General features: G+C 48.3%; 1 protein-coding gene across 1 annotated transcript in view; it reads right to left on the bottom strand.

The window, feature by feature from the left end:
• The window catches only part of c9 (complement component 9), a 51,930-nt gene that overhangs the window by 12,241 nt on the left and 20,661 nt on the right, over positions 1-19,028 (bottom strand). The window contains 4 exon segments of the mRNA XM_072593069.1: positions 4,647-4,825; positions 6,383-6,535; positions 16,514-16,754; positions 18,743-18,949. Of these exon segments, the coding sequence (XP_072449170.1) occupies positions 4,647-4,825; positions 6,383-6,535; positions 16,514-16,754; positions 18,743-18,949 (780 nt within the window).

The raw sequence follows: 19,028 nt of genomic DNA, 5'->3' as shown, positions 1-19,028 counted from the left end.
TTGTTCTGCTTTGCTACGCGCTTGTTGAACGCAGAAGCTCTCGGGCCCCGCATGATCTCATTTAGTTTGTCTTTGGCGTGCATGCACGCACTATGTTTTCGGGGCTGGGGAGCGGATCAATTGGAATTACATTAATTCAAATGGGAAAAATTGATTCAGTTCGTGAACTTTTCGGTTCGCGAACCGGGTCCCGGAACTGATTAAGTTCGTAAGTCGAGGCGCTACTGTAATTCTACATTGTCCGATAATAAACTCTACCTGTCAGATTTTTGCCCACTCACTCAGCCTATTATTATTCCTTCAGTCTTTTTCCACTACATCCTTTCCCATTCATTTTAGTGCTGTCAGTGAATACTACACCTTCACTCCCCTCGCGCAAGTCATTGATGTAAATGATTAAACATTGAGGGCCTAGCACAGACCCCTGCAGGATCCCTGTTGTCATGCCCTGCCAACCAAAGACCCACTTACACATCATCTAGTTTGGAGCCAATCAGCTCATCCATGTCAATGTATTATCCCCTACAACATGAGCTTTTAATTTCTGCAGTAACCTTTGATGTGGAAAGGGTAAATGTCATAGAATGTCTGCAGCATGGAAGCAGGGCATTCAGCCCTTCGAGTCCACACTGACCCACTGAAAGGCATCCAACCCAGACACAACCCTATAACCCTCCATTCCCCATGGCCAAGTCACCTAACCTACATACCTTTGGACTGTGGGAGGAAACCGGAGCACCTGGAGGAAACCCACGCAGATACGGGGAGAATGTACAAACTCCACACAGACAATTGTCCAAAGGTGGAGTTGAATCTGAGACCCTAGCGCTGTGGGGCAGCTGTACTAACCACTGAGCCACTATATGATTAATGGTGAAGTAACTTCCCAAAGCCTGTCCACCATCTACAAGGCACAATGGGGAGTACGCCCCACTTGCCTGGATGGATGCAGCTCCAACAACACTCTCTTTTCCAATTAAATTCCATTTGTCCCTGCGCTGGCCAGCTGACCAACCCACTGATACCTTCCTGCTGCATGCAGCTAATCTCCTCACCCGACCAATTCTCCTCTCATCTGCAAAATGTTGATAACATGGAGAAAAACCATATCTCCAGCATTGCCAACATCCCAAAGGTGTGCCACTGGAAGTATTTAGGTGGAAGCATAAAATGATAAAGAATTGTTAATTAATGAAACCAGTGGGAAAACTGTGGCAAATGAATTTCAATGTCAGCAAATGTGAAATCTTCCTCATTCGATCAGAAAAAGGACACAACAAGGGAAGGTGTGAGTGTTGAAAACCGTTGGGGGAAAGGCTCATGAACAGATGAAGAAATAATCAAACCGGCTAATGGATAGTAGATAGTGAGTGGAATACAATGTGATAGGAGTTATGCCTGAACTGCACAAAGCCTGGTTTAGATCTTGGAGTCTCTGACAATGGTTCTGGGTATGACATTTTAGAAAGGGAGGTGTTCACTTAGAGAAAGAGGGTGACATTAGTTTACCAGGGTGATACCTGGACACCAAGAGTTACATTCTGAGGTATGATCATAATTATTGTGTCCTCTGACGTGCAAAAATGGAATGATTGATTTGACCTAAAGCACATGGTAACAGAAACCATTCCTATTGGTTAAAGACTGCAATTATAGACCAAAAATTCAGAGCCAGGCATTTCAGGAGCGAAGTTGGGAATAATCAATTGTCAGTGTCAAAACTGAGAGGGATTGATTTTTTTAAGAATGAAAGGTATGAAGGGACATGGGGAAAAGATGTACAATCACAGAATAGCCAGCATCTCATGGAGTGGTGGAATACACTGCAGTGCTGATAGGACAGTGTCTGTTTTAGATTGAACTGGAGTGTACTGAGAGGGAAGAGCAACTGCATAGATATTTGGTCTCATTGCCTCACTGATAAGAGAGGCCTTGACTGAGAAACGCCCTCACTCTGCCCTCAATATCCTCCTGCAACAGAGGAAGGAGGCCATTTGGCCCATCATGCCTGCTTTGTTTCTATTACCCAAATCCAACCTCTTGCCTTTCCCCTGCACACCACTTCTATCCAATAACCAACCAATGCCCCTCTTGAATGCACTCAGACCGGACAAACAAGGTAAGGGAATACATGGTGAATGTAAGGACCCTGGGGATCAGGGGGACCTTGGTGTACATGTTCATTGGTCCTTAAAGTAGCTGGGCATGTAGATTAGATTAGATTACTTTCAGTGTGGAAACAGGCCCTTCGGCCCAACAAGTCCACACCGACCCGCCGAAGTGCAACCCACCCAGACCCATTCCCCTACATTTACCTCTTCACCTAACACTACGGGTAATTGAGCATGGCCAATTCACCTGACCTGCACATCTTTGGACTGTGGGAGGAAACCGGAGCACCCGGAGGAATCCCACACACACACAGGGAGAATGTGCAAACTCAACAGACAGTCATCCGAGTCTGGAATCAAACCTGGGACCCTGGTGCTATGAGGCAGCAGTGCTAACCACTGAGCCACCGTGCTTATCTACTGAGCTACTGTGCTTATGTGGTTAAAGGGGTTTTAATAATTGAGGCGCAGAGTTTATGTGAAGAATGGTTAATGCTAGAACGTATAAACATTGGATAGGCCGTAGAGAGAGTATTGCATGCAGTTTTGGAATCCAAATTATAGGAGGGATGTGATAGCACTAGGTACAGAAGATATTTACCAGGATATTGCCTGGGCTGGAGAGTTTTAGTTATGAAGAGAGATTGGACAGACTGGTGTTGTTTTCCATGTGAGCAGGGAGACTGAGGGGGGGGGGTCCTGATTGAGATGGATAAAATGCTGAGGGGCATAGACAGGAAGGCACATCTCCCATTGATGGAGGGACTAATGACTGGGGGTGGGAGAGGAGACAGTGTTGATTTAAGTTGAGTGACAGCAGGTTTAGAGGGGAATGTGAGGAAAGTGTTTTATAGATTCATAGGATTCCTCTGCTGTGGAAACAAGCCATTTGGCCCAACAAGTCCACACTGACCCTCTGAAGAGTAACCCACCCAAAACCATTCCCTTACACTATTACTCTATACTTATCCCTGACGAATGCACCTAACCTGCACATCCCTGAACACTACAGGCAATTTAGCATGGCCAATTCACCTAACCTACACATTTTTGGACTGTGGGAGGAAACTGGAGCACCTGGAGGAAACTCACGCAGACACGGGGAGAATGTGCAAACTCCACACAGACAGTCACCCGAGGCTGGAATCGAACCCGGGTCCCTGGTGCTGTGAGGCAGCAGTGCTAACCACTGAGCCACTGTGCCACCCATCACCCAGAGGGTGGTGGGAATCTGGGAACTTGCTGTCTGTAGAGCAATCTCATCACATCAAAGAAGCATTTGGGGATGTGCACTTGTGACGCCAAGATTGTGGGACAAGAGCTGGAAATAGGGTTAGAGTAGTTGGATTCTTGTTTTTGACCGGTACAGATTCAAAGGGCTGAAGAGCCCTTTTCTGTGATGTAGATCTCTGTGACTGTATGAATGCTTCAGTTGACCGTGCCTTCCCCAAGTTTCCAAAGAGCTGGTTCCATTTCTTCACCACGTGCTGTGTGAGGAGGTTATCTTCTCACACTCCCCTGGCTTTGTTTGCACATCATTTTATATCTCTGCCCCCTCTGCTTCTTGTTACTTTTACAAGTGGGAACAGCTTCTCCCTATTTACTGTGTCCGGCCCCCGCTCATGACGTTGAAAACCTCCATCAGATCCCCTGTCCACCTCCTCTCTCCAGGGAGGACAGTCCCAGTGTTTTCAATCTATCCTTATCACTGACGTTTCACATTCCTGGAACCATTCTTGTAAGTTGCCCTCAGACTCGCTCCAATGCATTCAGATAGAGTCATAGAGTTATACAGATGCACAGCATGGAAACAGACCCTTCAGTCCTACCCATCCATGCCAACTACATATCTCAACCCAATCTAGTCCCACCTGCCAGCACCCGCCCATATCCCTCCAAACCCTTCCTATTCATATACCCATCCAAATGCCTCTTAAATGTTGCAGTTGTACCAACCTCAACCACATCCTCTGGCTGCTCACTCCATACACGTACCACTCTCTGCATGAAAAAGTTGCCCCTTAGGTCTCTTTTATATCTTTCCCCTCTCACCCTAAACCTATGCCCTCCAGTTCTGGACTCCCCTACCCCAGGGAAAAGACTTTCTCTATTTACCCTATCCATGTCCCTCATGATTTTATAAACCTCAATAAGGTCACCCCTCAGCCTCTGACGCTCCAGGGAAAACAGCCTTAGCTCAAATCCTCCAACCCTGGCACCACCCTTGTAAATCTTTCTTATAATGTGCCCCCACAACTGTCTACAAGCTCCAGCTGGGGTTGAACAAGTGTCTTGTACATGTTCCCCATCACCTCCTCGCTCTTGTATTCTCTGTCCCTATTAATAAAGCTGAGCACACTGTGTGCTTTATTCACTGCTCTCTCCATCTGTTCTGTGTCCTTTAATAATCTGCACGCACATATGCTCAGCTCCCTCTGCTCCTGCAGCCCCTTTAGAACTGTTTTGCCTATTGTACAGCATCTTGCAATGTTGTTTGAACATCTGACTGGATGTAGCCGCGCTCGGTATCCTGACCTGCTGCCTCACTAACACTGAGGAGTGGACGAGTGACCTGGCCCAGTCCATGTAGACAGAGACATCGAGAGGCTGCCTTCTCTCAGACAGCAGCACATTCAGCTTAGTCAGAAACACCGTGTCACCACCAGATACAAAGGACAGCACGTCCTTGATGATGGGCTTTTCCGTTTTCGAAGCTGGAAAACAAAAACTTTTAAAATCAACGGGAATTTGACGAGAAGTGCTGGTGGAGCAGCTGACCCCTCCTGTGTACCATTCCTGAGTATTGGTGTGTCACTATGGGATTCGATAATCCTGCTCTGTGCCTAACAAGGGTTAACTGTAGCAAGGCTCCCAGAGGCTGGAGTGGCTACGCGAAGGGCAGCAGTAGGATGGGAACAGTGCCAGCTCTCACACCTTCCCAACCATGGCATTCTCACCATTCCTTCATGGAGACATAGGCCTGGAACCCAATCCCCAACAGCACTGTGTATGGACCAAACAGCTCAGCAACACCACACTCAGGGACAATTCACTACTGCCCCAGACAGTCACACCCACATCCCACCAACAAACACCAAAGAAAGAGCAACACAGCACAGGAATAGGCTCTCCGACCCTCCAAGCCTGTGCCAACACATTTTGCCCTTTCCGTAGTAAAACTGTCTTACCTTACAGGATCCATAACCCTCTATTCCCTTCCTATACCTGTATTCGTTCAACACAACGACAGACCATGTGCAAAATAACTCCCTGCACAGGACCTGGGTGTTTGACTGTAGTACTGTCCCTGTCCTGGGAGTGTTTGATGATGGACAGTGTAGAGGAAGCTTTATTTAGTATCTAACCCCATGCTGTCCCTTCGCTAGGAGCGTTTGATGGGGGACAGTGTAGATGGAGCTTTACTCTGTATCTAACCCTGTGCTGTCCCTGTCCCTGGGAGTGTTTGATGGGGACAGTTTAGATGGAGCTTTACTCAGTATCTAACCCCACAAATGTCCCTGTCCCTGGGAGTGTTTGATGGGGACAGTTTAGATGGAGCTTTACTCAGTATCTAACCCCGCACTGTCCCTGTCCTGGGAGTGTTTGATGTGGGGGGACAGTGTAGATGGAGCTTTACTCTCTATCTAACCCCGTGCTGTCCCTGTCCTTTGAGTGTTTGATGGGGACAGTGCAGAGAGAGCTTTACTCTGTATCTAAGCCTGTGCTATCCCTGTCCCAGGAGTGTTTGATGAGGACAGTGTAGGGGGAGCTTTACTCTGTATCTAACCCCGTGCTGTCCCTGTCCTGGGAGTGTTTGATGGGGGACAGTATAGAAGGAGCTTTACTCTGTATCTAACCCTGTGCTGTTCCTGTCCTGGGAGTGTTTGATGGGGGGACAGTGTAGCGGGAGCTTTACTCTGTATCTAACACTGTGCTGTCCCTGTCCTGGGAGTGTTTGATGGGGGACAGTGTAGCAGTAGCTTTACTCTGTATCTAACCCCATGCTGTCCCTGTCCTGGGAGTGTTTGATGGGGACAGTGTAGATGGAGCTTTACTCTGTATCTAACCCCGTGCTGTCCCTGTCCTGGGAGTGTTTGATGGGGACAGTGTAGATGGAGCTTTACTCTGTATCTAACTCCATGCTGTCCCTGTTTGGGGGCACAGGTTGATTGACCACCCAATAACCTGACAGGAGAATGTCCTGCTGCTGCTTAGCTTTTGATTTAATGAAGAAGAAAGTATCTGCTTATAGCTGGAACACTCATACGTACTGTAGCTTCCTTTAGTGACCTTCCTACAGGTGTCAGTGTTGAGAGTGAGATTAACTCCGACCCTAGTGGAGTTACGTTCTCCCATCAAATTCTGTTGGATGTTGAAGTTTGCATCAAATCCCAGACATCTCTTCACTTGTTCATTGGTGATACCTGTGAACAGAGAACAGCAGGCATTTCCACTGGGCAAGGTAAAAACAATGACTGCAGATGCTGAAAACCAAATACTGGATTAGTGGTGCTGGAAGAGCACAGCAGTTCAGGCAGCATCCACGTTGGATGCTGCCTGAACTGCTGTGCTCTTCCAGCACTACTAATCCAGTATTTCCACTGGGCAATCAATGATCCCGACAAATGCCCAGGAGGCTGAGGCAGCAGGGGGAGGGGTATCAGATGGAAGGATACAAAGATATGAGAGGCATAGAGAGAGTGATGCCTTTATTTCAGCAAGGCATTTGATAAGGTTCCCCAGGGTAGGCTATTGCACAAAATACGGATTAAGGGTGATTTAGTGGTTTGGATCCGAAATTGGTTAGCTGAAAGAAGTGGTGGTTGATGGGAAATGTTCATCCTGGAGTTCAGTTACTAGTGGTGTACCACAAGGGTCTGTTTTGGGTCGACTGGGAGCCTAGCCAGCATTTTATACGATTCCAGCATAACATTCCTGTTCCCTCCTTATGTATGCCAAAGGGTTCAGAAAAGATTTAACAAGAATGTTGCCAGGGTTGGAGGATTTTAGCTACAGGAAGAGGCTGAACAGGCTGGGGCTGTTTTCCCTGGAGCGTTGGAGGCTGAGGGGTGACCTTATAGAGGTTTACAAAATTATGAGGGGCATGGATAGGATAAATAGGCAAAGTCTTTTCCCTGGGTTGGGGGAGTCCAGAACTAGAGGGCATCGGTTTAGGGTGAGAGGGGAAAGATATAAAAGAGACCTAAGGGGCAACTTTTTCACACAGAGGGTGGTACGTGTATGGAATGAGCTGCCAGAGGATGTGGTGGAGGCTGGTACAATTGCAACATTTAAGAGGCATTTGGATGGGTATATGAATAGGAAGGGTTTGGAGGGATATGGGCCGGGTGCTGGCAGGTGGGACTAGATTGTGTTGGGATATCTGGTCGGCATGGACGGGTTGGACCGAAGGGTCTGTTTCCATGCTGTACATCTCTATGACTCTATGACTGCTGCTTGTCATTTTTATAAGTGACCTAGATGAGGGCATAGAAGGATGGATTGGTAAATTTGCAGATGACAGTAAGGTGGGTGGTTTTGTGGATAGTGCGGAAGGGTGTTGCAGGTTACAGAGAGACATAGATAAGCTGCAGAGCTGGGCTGAGAGGTGGCAAATGGAGTTTAATGTGAAAAGGTGTGAGGTGGTTCACTTTGGAAGGAGCAACAGGGATAAACAGTACTGGGTTCATGCGAAGATTCTTAGTAGTGTAGATGAGCAGAGAGATCTCAGTGTCCAGGTACATAGATCCCTGAAAGTTGCCACCCAGGTTGATAGGGTTGTTAAGAAGGTGTGTGGTATTTATTTATTGGTAGAGGGATTGAGTTTCGGAGCCACGAGGTAATGTTGCAGGTCTGGTGTGGCCGCACTTGGAATATTGCGTACAGTTCTGATCACCGCATTATAGAAAGGATGTAGGAGCTATGGAAAGGGTTCAAATGATATTTACCAGGATGTTGCCTGGTATGGAAGGAAGGTCTTATGAGGAAAGGCTGAGGGACTTGAGGCTGTTTTCGTCAGAGAGAAGAAGGTTGAGAAAGACTTAATTGAGACACATAAGATAATCAGAGGGTTAGATAGGTTAGACAGTGAGAATCTTTTTCCTTGGATGTTGATGGCTAGCATGAGGGGACATAGCTTTAAATTGAGGGGTGATAGATCTAGGACAGATGTCAGAGATAGTTTCTGTACTCAGAGAGTAGTAGGGGCGTAGAACACCCTGCCTGCGACAGTAGTAGACTCGCCAACTTTAAGGGCGTTTACATGGTCATTGGATAGGCATATGGACGAGAACGGAACAGTGTAGGTTAGATAGGCTTCAGATTGGTTTCATAGGGTGGTGCAACATCGAGGGCCAAAGGGCCTGTACTGCGCTGTAATGTTCTATGAGTAGATTGTGAGAATGTCTTTCTCATGGCAGATTAGTCTAAGAGCAGAAGGTATAAGTTTATGATGAGGAGTAGGTAAGTTAGGGGAGATCTAAGAAAGAATTATTTCCCCAGAGGGTAGTAGAAATATGGAATATGCTCCCTGAGTGGGTGGTGTGGAGGTAGGTAACTCTCACAACATTTGAGACACATTTTGAGGAGCACATAAAATGTAGGCAGTGGATCAAATGCAGATAAATGGGATTAGTATATTGTTTGTTGGTTGGCATAGATACAGTGGGCTGAAAGGCCTGTTTCTACGCTGTATGACTGTACGTCTCTACACTAGGCCCAATCCGTCCTATTCTAGTTTGGCTGGATAAGGTCCCTTGTGCCCCCTACTGGCTCCCTCTCAGGCTACAGATCGCCTTTTAAATTCTCAGCCTTGCGTCTTCAAGTCCCTTCATGTTTATCCCTACAGCGTCCCAAAATAACTAGGGATGCCTCTAGTCCTGGCTTCTTGCAGCATCACTTTGACAATATGTTTATGTCATTATAAAGCTATAGATCAGCACCAGCATTACCACCAAACGCTGATCAGCTCAGCTATTCCCTGGCTGAATGGTTGACGATATCTCGGATGCCTTTGTGCGAGAAGGCCATCAATTCCTTGACAAAACTGAAAGAACAGCAGATGCTGGAAGTCAGAAACAAAATAGAATTTGCTGGAAAAACTCAGCAGGTCTGACAGCACTTTTGGTAGGAAAGCAGAGTTAACAATTTGGGTCTGGTGACCCTTCCTCAGAACTGATTGTAGCCAGGAAAAGGTTGGTATCTATGCTGAAGGATGGTGGGGAGGGGGAGTGTGTAATCAGTAAGTGGAGATAAAAGTCCGAAGAGAGAGACACAAAACCAGTTGGATAGACAACGGAGTGGTTAAAGGCCAGTCTGGGAGAATCGATAGCTGCTGATGGGGACTGTTTGTCACTGACAATGGGTTGTGTGATAGCAGACCATGTAATGACAAGGTCTGGTGTGTGAGGTGTGTGGGTAAGGATACAGGAGAAGGTGCTTTAGGCCTGAACATTGTTGAACTCCAAACTGAGTCCTGAAGGCTGCAGGGTACCCAAGCGGAAAATGAGGTGCTGTTCTTATAGCTTACGCTGAGCTTCACTGGAGCACAGTGGCAAGCCTGGGACAGAGATGGAACAGGGTGAGGTGTTAAAGTGGCAGGCAACTGGAAGCTCCGGGTGTCTTTTGTGGTAGATGTCTGTGAAGTGGTCACCCAGTCTTTGCTTCATTTCCCCAGTCAAGAGGAGACCACATTGTGAGCAGCGAATGCTGTAGACTAAATTGTATGAAGTGCAGGTAAAGGTGCTGGAAGGTGTGTTTGGGCCCTTAGATATTGAGGAGGGAGGAGGTAAATGGGCAGGTGTTCCAGGGGAAGGTGTCGTGGGTTTGTGGCTGGGGTGGGGCGTGGCGGGGGGAGAAGGTGGACCAGGGTGTCCCAGAGGGAACGGTCCCTGTGGGCGGCTAGTTGGGGAGGGGTGGGGAATATGTTGTTCTGGGGGTGTCTTCTCGCTGGAGCTGCTGACAAAGGCAGCTAATGATTCTCTGGAGGTGGATGCAATATTACAAATTGAGGAAAAGTGTCGGTGTGCAGCCAGGAACGAACTAACTGGCAATCTATTAGCGAGTGAGGAAGCCAACTGAGTGTGGGGAAAGGTGGTATAAGGTGGGGGGGTCGTGAGCTGAGAGCTCTCATACACACACTCAACCAGCATGGTAACGATACTGGCACTTCTCATTCCTATATTCAGGTGATTTGATAACGGTGGGAGGGGAACCAGAGTGTAAACTCTGAAAGAAGGAAAATGCATTGATGTAGCGCCTTTCAATAAAATGAAGCGATTAGCTCTGTCCATACTTGGCAGAGAGTTTCATGGAGGTCCAAGTCCAAAGTGAAAGTGAGGAGTTTTCTGGATGGCATAGAATTGGACTTCTTCAAGGTGGCATCAGTTCTGAGAAGTTAGACTGTGGCTGAGGTTGCCATGGGGATGAAAACTAAAGCAGAAATACTTGATGAAAGCTGGTTGGCTTGGAGCTGGATGCCAGGCCTGAAGGAGCGCACAGTTCCTGGAGAAGGAAGCAGATCTCCCCACACAAACAGCAGCAAGAATTAAAATAGCACTCCAGCAAGTGAATCAGAGAACCCTTACAGGGTGGAAGCAGGCTCTTCAGCCCATCAAGTCCACTCCATCCCTCCAGTGAGCATCCTACCCAATCCCTGTAACCCTGCATTTCCCATGGCTAACCCATCTAGCCTGTAAACTAGGGACAATTTATAGTCATAGAGTCATATGGCACAGAAGCAGACCCATTGGCCTGGACGATATCTCTCCAAACCTCTGCAACCCATATACCTAACCAAATGACGTAATTGTGCATTGCCAAACCACCTAATGTACACGTCTTTGGATTGTGGGAGGAAACCCACCCAGACACAGGGAGAATGCCCAAACTCCACACAGACAGTCGCCTGAGGCTGGAATTGAACCCAGGTTCCTGGTGCTGGGAGGCAGTGATGCTAACCACTGAGCCATCACAAGTGGTATAGGATTGAGTTAAAAAGGATGGAATCCTAAAAGCGACATGAGTAACTCAGACATGCTGAAGAGCTGAATGAGAACTGAATGATCTCAGGAATGTTGAGATTAAGACAGGGTTGTCAATGCTGTATCCAGAGATTAACCATGTGAATGGAGAAGGCAGACAAATTGAAGTTAGAAGAATCAAAGACACAAGAAGCAATGGTAAGCATGAAATAATTTCAAGATGGAAAACATTGTTGGAACGGCTGAGCAAGGGATAAGCAATCTGAATGTTTGAATGCACTTAACACTCACATTGGTTGATCATGCCAAATGTTAACAGAGTTAACATTCCGAGCCCAGTGACTCTACAGGAGTGTAAGGAGCTGGAAAATGTTGGATTTCATGCTGTTAGCAGACAGGGAGGAGGAGGAAGTGAACCTGGAGAAGGGTCACTGGACCCAAAATGTTAACTCTGCTTTCTGTGCACAGATGCTGCCAGACCTGCTCCAACTATTTCTGGGTGAGGGCATATCTTACGAAGAAAGGTGGAGGGACATAGGGCTTTTCTGATGAGACTAGATTCCCTACACTGTAGAAACAGACCCTTCAGCCCAACAAGTCCACACCGACCCTCCGAAGAGTAACCCACCCAGACCCATTCCCCTCTGACTAATGCACCTAACACTACGGGCAATTTAGCATGGCCAATTCACCTGACCTGCCCATCTTTGGATTGTGGGAGGAAACCTGAGCACACGGAGGAAACCCACGCAGACACGGGGAGAACGTGCAAATTCCACACAGTCAGTTGCCCGAGTCTGGAATCGAACCTGGGTCCCTGGTGCTGTGAGGCAGCAGTGCTAACCACTGAGCCACCATGCCATCCTCATTGGAGTGAAGAAGGATGAGAGGTGACTTGATAGAGGTGTGCAAGATGATGAGAGACAAAGATAGAGTGGATAGCCAGAGACCTTTTCCCATGGTGGAAATCTCTATCACGAGGGGACATAATTTTAAGGTGATTGGAGGAAGGTTTAGGGGAGATGTTGGAGGTAGGTTCTTTACACAGAGAGTGGTGGGTGTGTGGAATGCACTGCCAACAGTGGGAGTAGAGTCAGATACACTAGGAACATTTAAACGACTCTTGGATAGGCACATGGATGATAGTAAAATGAAGGTTTGTAGGTTAGTCTGATCTTAGAGTAGGATAGAAGGGGGGCACAACACTGAGGGCAGAAGGGCCTGCATTGTGTTGTACTGTTCTATGTTCTAATAAGACACAGACACAGCAGGGAGAGCGACGTAAGAAAAATAGAAGCCAGAGGGCTCACCCTGTGGGTTTGAATCTCAATATTGATCACTCGAGAAAGTGCAGTGTCCACGTAGAAAATAAGGTGCAGTCCCCTCAGTGTTTGGGGGCTCTGTTGGAACACTGCAGTGAGCCCAGGGCAGGAAGGTTCACATGAGAGTAAGGTGGTTGGTTGGAATGACTGGAAGGGTGGGCTCGTTCTTACAGACAGGGTGGAAGGGTGTCCACAAAGTGGTTTCCCAGCCAGTGCCGGGTCTCCCCATTGGAAAGGAGGCTGCATCAAGAGCTGTGAACACAGGCACTTCGATTGTAAGAAGCCCAGGTAAAACACTGCTTCACCTGGAAGGTGGGACTGGGGCCTGGGACAGGGAGGACGGAGGAGGGGAAAAACTTTCTTTTAAACTTTTGACTCCTTGTCTTTCCTTGAATTATATTTTCCCTCTATTGTTCGACAAAGTATTTGCTAAAATTCACTTGAACAAAACCCCTTCCTCAGTGATAGTCTAGGCTTTGCCTTACCCTGTACATATTCCAACTACAATTCATCCTTCAGATTTCAAAGCAATTCTGGTTGGGTCCACACCCCAAACCCCTCCCTCCCTCACCACCTCGTTCACACCCCAAACCCCTCCCTCCCTCAATCACACCCCAAACCCCTCCCTCCCTTCCTCACCACCTCAATCACACCCCAAACCCCTCCCTCCCTCACCACCTCGTTCACACCCCAAACCCCTCCCTCCCTTCCTCACCACCTCAATCACACCCCAAACCCCTCCCTCCCTCACCACCTCGTTCACACCCCAAACCCCTCCCTCCCTCACCACCTCAATCACACCCCAAACCCCTCCCTCCCTTCCTCACCACCTCAATCACACCCCAAACCCCTCCCTTCCTCACCACCTCAATCACACCCCAAACCCCTCCCTTCCTCACCACCTCAATCACACCCCAAACCCCTCCCTTCCTCACCACCTCGTTCACACCCCAAACCCCTCCCTCCCTTCCTCACCACCTCAATCACACCCCAAACCCCTCCCTTCCTCACCACCTCAATCACACCCCAAACCCCTCCCTTCCTCACCACCTCGTTCACACCCCAAACCCCTCCCTCCCTTCCTCACCACCTCAATCACACCCCAAACCCCTCCCTTCCTCACCACCTCAATCACACCCCAAACCCCTCCCTTCCTCACCACCTCAATCACACCCCAAACCCCTCCCTTCCTCACCACCTCGTTCACACCCCAAACCCCTCCCTCCCTTCCTCACCACCTCAATCACACCCCAAACCCCTCCCTCCATCATCACCACATTCACACCCCAAACCCCTCCCTCCCTCAATCACACCCCAAACCCCTCCCTCCATCATCACCACATTCACACCCCAAACCCCTCCCTCCCTCAATCACACCCCAAACCCCTCCCTCCATCATCACCACATTCACACCCCAAACCCCTCCCTCCCTCAATCACACCCCAAACCCCTCCCTCCATCATCACCACATTCACACCCCAAACCCCTCCCTCCCTCAATCACACCCCAAACCCCTCCCTCCCTCAATCACACCCCAAACCCCTCCCTCCATCATCACCACATTCACACCCCAAACCCCTCCCTCCCTCAATCACACCCCAAACCCCTCCCTCCATCACCACCTCGTTCACACCCCAAACCCCTCCCTCCCTCAATCACCACCTCAATCACACCCCAAACCCCTCCCTCCATCATCACCACATTCACACCCCAAACCCCTCCCTCCCTCAATCACACTCCAAGCCCCTCCCTCCATCACCACCTCGTTCACACCCCAAACCCCTCCCTCCCTCACCACCTCTCCAAACCCCTCCCCATTTACACCCCAAACCCCTCACTCCATCACCACCTCGTTCACACCCCAAGCCCCTCCCTCCCTCACCACCTTGTTCACACCCCAAGCCCCTCCCTCCATCACCACCTCGTTCACACCCCAAACCCCTCACTCCATCACCACCTCGTTCACACCCCAAACCCCTCACTCCATCACCACCTCGTTCACACCCCAAACCCCTCCCTCTATCACCACCTCATTCACACCCCAAGCCCCCCCTCCTCACCACCTCGTTCACACCCCAAACCCCTCACTCCATCACCACCTCGTTCACACCCCAAACCCCTCACTCCATCACCACCTCGTTCACACCCCAAACCCCTCCCTCTATCACCACCTCATTCACACCCCAAGCCCCCCCTCCTCACCACCTCGTTCACACCCCAAACCCCTCCCTCCATCACCACCTCTCCAAACCCCTCCCCATTCACACTGCAAACCCCTCCCTCCATCATCACCTCACTCACACTCTCTGCCTTTCTCTCTACCATTCCATGCTTGGTCCCTGCTCAATTTGAAACCTTGTGTTAATTGCCATTTTAGCCAAACAATCTCCTGTCTTCCAATCAGCTGCTAAGAAAGGTAAGCTTGAAAAACTCTCCGATCCTTTCATTCCCCCAGATTCTTCCTCCCTGCCCAGCTTGCTGACCCTGTCCCTTATCATCCCACCTGGTGCTATGAATTCACCATGTACTGTGTGTGTCCACTCTCTGATGCCAAACTGGCAGTGCTCAGGGAAGGAAGGTATTTGATAAGATACCACACATTGGGCTATGCAGTAAGGTAAGAGCCCATGGTGTTGGGAGGAGTACTTTTGCATGGCTGGAGAATTGGCTAATTAATAGAAGACTAATGGAGAGTTGTGAGAAGGGGGTGCGGGTGGGTATTGGCAGGACAGTAACCTGTAACTAGTGGATCAGTGCTGGGGCTACAAATATTTACAATAGATGCTAATGACTTCAAGGAGGGAAGTGAATGGACTGCAGCCAAGTTTGGGATGACACTAAGATAGTTAGGAAGGTAACGGGTGAGGAAAGCACAATGGGACATAGACAGTTTAAGTGAACTTCCATCTAGAAGGACAAGGGCAGCAGCTACCTGGGAACACCACCCCCCTCAAGTTCAGCTCCAAGTTACTCCCCATCCTGACTTGGAAATATATCACCGTTCCTTCAGTGTCACTGGGTCAGAATCCTGGAATTCCCTCCCTCAGGGCATTGTGGGTCACCCTACAGCACGTGGACTGCAGCGGATCGAGAAGGCAGTTTCACAAGGGGCAACTAGGCACGGGTAATAAATGCTGGCCCAGTCAGTGACCCCCCACATCCCATGAGTAAATAAATGTTTAAAAAAAAAGAAAGCTACACCATAGTGGGATTTGGGAACACTTGACCTTGAATCACAGAAAGTTCAATGGGTAATAAGCAAGGCAAATGGAACACATATGAATGCAGATTTTTCCCTTTCAATTGATATTCTTGTGAATTGTTCTGAAGTGTGCAAGACAGAAAGTTTCAACAACATGTGCCTTTTCAGTAAAATTAAAACCTGAGCCAAACAAAGTGTCATCTGAGTTTGAAAGGAGAGTTAAGATAAATTTTTTTAAAAACCCCACAGATGCTGGAGATCTAAAACAAAAACTGAAATTGCTGGAGAAACTCAGCAGGTCTGGCAGCATCTGTGGAGAGAGAGACACAGAGTCAATGCTTCGAGCCCAGTGACCCTCCTTTAGTATTCTGACAGGTCATATCAGACTCGGGATGTTAACACTTAATTTCTCTCCGCAGATGCTGCCAGACCTGCTGAGTTTCTCCAGCGATTTCAGTTTTAGTTGCTGGTTTCAAGGGGAGGTGATGACCTAGTGGCATTACCACTGGACTGTTAATCCAGAGACCCAGCTAATGTTCTGGGGACCCAGGTTTGAATCATGTCACAGCAGATGGTGGAATTTGAATTCAATATAAAAATCTGGAATTAAGAGTCTAATGACAACGCAGAACTATAACTGGGGGGAAAAACCCATCTGGTTCCCTAAAGGAAGCCAATCTACCATCCTCATCTACATTTGACTCTAGATCCACGGCAGTGAGGGTGACTCCTCATTCCCCCCGGGGTAATTAGGGATGGGTACTAAATGCTGGCCCAGCTAGTGAGGTCTTGGACAAATAAAGAATCCAGCATCTGCAGTATTTTGCTTTTGTTTGAATTGGGTGAAGTGGAGGAAATTACATCATGAAGTTTAGACTGTGAAACAACTTGACTTACGATCCTTCAACATTTCCGATTTGTCCAACACGTAAACCATTTGATAATCACCACCTAGTGTTCCAGCAGAGCTGTAATGTGTACCGTAGCTTTCCAGGAATTTATAATATACCCCTTTGTCATATTCCCTCGGCAGACTCTTCAGGTCAATGATAAAATCGTCATCGAGCATATAGCGTTTGTTTCGCATGTGGAATTTTGCCAGCTGTATTTGACCCTTTACCCGGAAGTATTCATTCGTCTAGATTTTGGATACATTTGTAAGAATGAGTTATCTATTTCTGAATGAAAATTGCATCTTATCACAAGAAATAAGGAGCCTGGGGTCAGTCTCACGCTGTTCCTGCACATTGACATGTCTACATTGGACTCCCGCAGTTTCCCCGTCTATGCCCTCTGACCCTCACACAGACTTCCCACCCCATTGCCTGCCTCATCCAAACTACATACTCACCTCTACTCCTCCAGACCAGTCAGCTATTCTTCCCCAACTCACACGCACCCAATCCCCACTCAAAGGGGGGTAAGTATGAGAGGTTATTTCTTGCTCTGTGATGTGGACAGGGTCGGTAAGCTCAGTTAGCTGAATGACTGGCTTCCATTACATAGTGATGCCAACAACGTGGGTTCAATTCCCACATTGGCTGGGATTGTCATAAAGATTCAACTGAGGTGTGGTCACCCTCGGCTTAAATTGCCAACCAGTGCCAAAAACCTGTGGTGCTGGAAAAGCACAGCCGGTCAGGCAGCATCCGAGGAGTGGGGGGGGTCGACGTTTTGGGCATAAGCTCTTCATCAGACTTATGCTCGAAACGTCGGTTCTCCTGCTCCTCGGATGCTGCCTGACTGGCTGTGCTCTTCCAGCAACATACTCTTCCACTCTGAACTCCTCACTGTCTCGTCCTTAAATTCGCACCAATCAACTCTTTATGGTTCTAATGAGTGACCTTACTCACAGGGTAACCTCACAAAGTTTATGCAGCCTGGTGTTAAGATGACGGCACAGGGAGAGGTTCTGGAAACAAAGTTAATATTTTCCCTGACTGAGCAGATTCTGTAACTACCTTTCAGCAGCAGAACGAGGCCAGCTCACCGCCTTCTCTTAACGCAGGGATGTGAACACAAGTATAGGTGAGACCGACAGGAATGGTTCCAGCAGTGAGAAACATCAGCGATGAGGGTAGATTGAAGACTTTGGGGCTGTTCTCCTTGGAGAGATGAGGCTGAGGGGGGATCCGATAGAGGTTTCAACGTCATGAGTGGAGGCTGGACAGAATAGATCATAAGACACTATTCCAGCTCATAAAAGGATCAAGAATGAGAGGTGCGTTGATTCAAAGTGATGTGCAAACAAAGCCAGGGGAAAATCTTTATCACTCAGTGAGTAGTTAGGGTGTGGAACAGGTTCAACTGAGGCATCTAAGGGAAAACTGGATTTCTTTTGGATATAAATAGTGTACAGGGATGTGGAAAAAAAGCCAGGAAATTGGCATTAGGGGATAGAACCTGGACAGACATTAAGGGGCCAAATGGCCTTTGTCTGCATTATAACAGCTCTGTGATTCAGTGATTGTCATAATGTTAATCGTTCATCTATTCCCATCCACCCCTCTCCCTCCACGGTCCCCAGACTCTACCTACCCCTTCTTCGGCTGCATTGCTAGGTCCTCTCTCTGTGGGCTCCCTCACTCTCGTTTCCTCTGTTAGTTCCTCCTCTGATTGATCAGTGTGTTGTCAGTCTGTCTGGAGCAGCCGTTTCCCCTCACACTCTCCCTCTCTCTCCTGTTTCACACTCCCTAACTCTCCCCGCCTCTGTTTCTAACTCCACCAATTGCTTTTTCTCCACCCATTTTCTCTCATTTCAACAGACTTTGTCTCTCCTCATCTATCTGTTTGTCTCTCTCTCCCTCTCATCCACCCTTTCCTGGCTCTCCAGCCAGTACAACGATTCCCACCATCCACATGTCCACAACAGTGTGTCTGTCTGTGCTACCACCCTGGTCTGCCTGTATTACATGAATACGGTCCAAACTGATCCAGTCTGCCTTCAGATGTCAGTCCTCCCACTCCAGGAACCAAATCTTTGTTGCATACCCTCCATCACTAGACCCTCCTTCCTTAGCTAAGGAGGTCACCATCTCTCTCTCTCTCTCTCTCTGTGCTGTTCCCAATTCTCTTGGTTTGGTTCTGTCTCCCCATTCCAAGTGGCAGGCTGATCAGGGACTCTACCTGGGACTGATTGTGACTTAGTAGAACTTCAAGATTTCGTGACTTGTTGAGATTGAAGCCAACGCCAGCAGTAGCATCGACCTTATTAGACTTGGTGGTCAGAGAGAGTCCAACGTTGAAACCACTTGTGCTCTCTTCCATGATCTTTGTGACAACTTCAGTCGAACTCTCGTATACCTCAGTTGTGAAGGCTTGTGTAGCTTGTGTCTAAGTGAATAGAATCAAACAACTCAAGAATACGATCTTAGAGTACAGCGCGGATATAGCATGGATGTGTGTCACTGGC

The sequence above is a fragment of the Chiloscyllium punctatum genome, chromosome 2, assembly GCF_047496795.1.
Source record: "Chiloscyllium punctatum isolate Juve2018m chromosome 2, sChiPun1.3, whole genome shotgun sequence".
Taxonomy (NCBI): Eukaryota; Metazoa; Chordata; class Chondrichthyes; order Orectolobiformes; family Hemiscylliidae; genus Chiloscyllium; species Chiloscyllium punctatum.
Note: the sequence above shows the minus strand (reverse complement) of the source record. Positions and strands in the feature narration are given on the sequence as shown.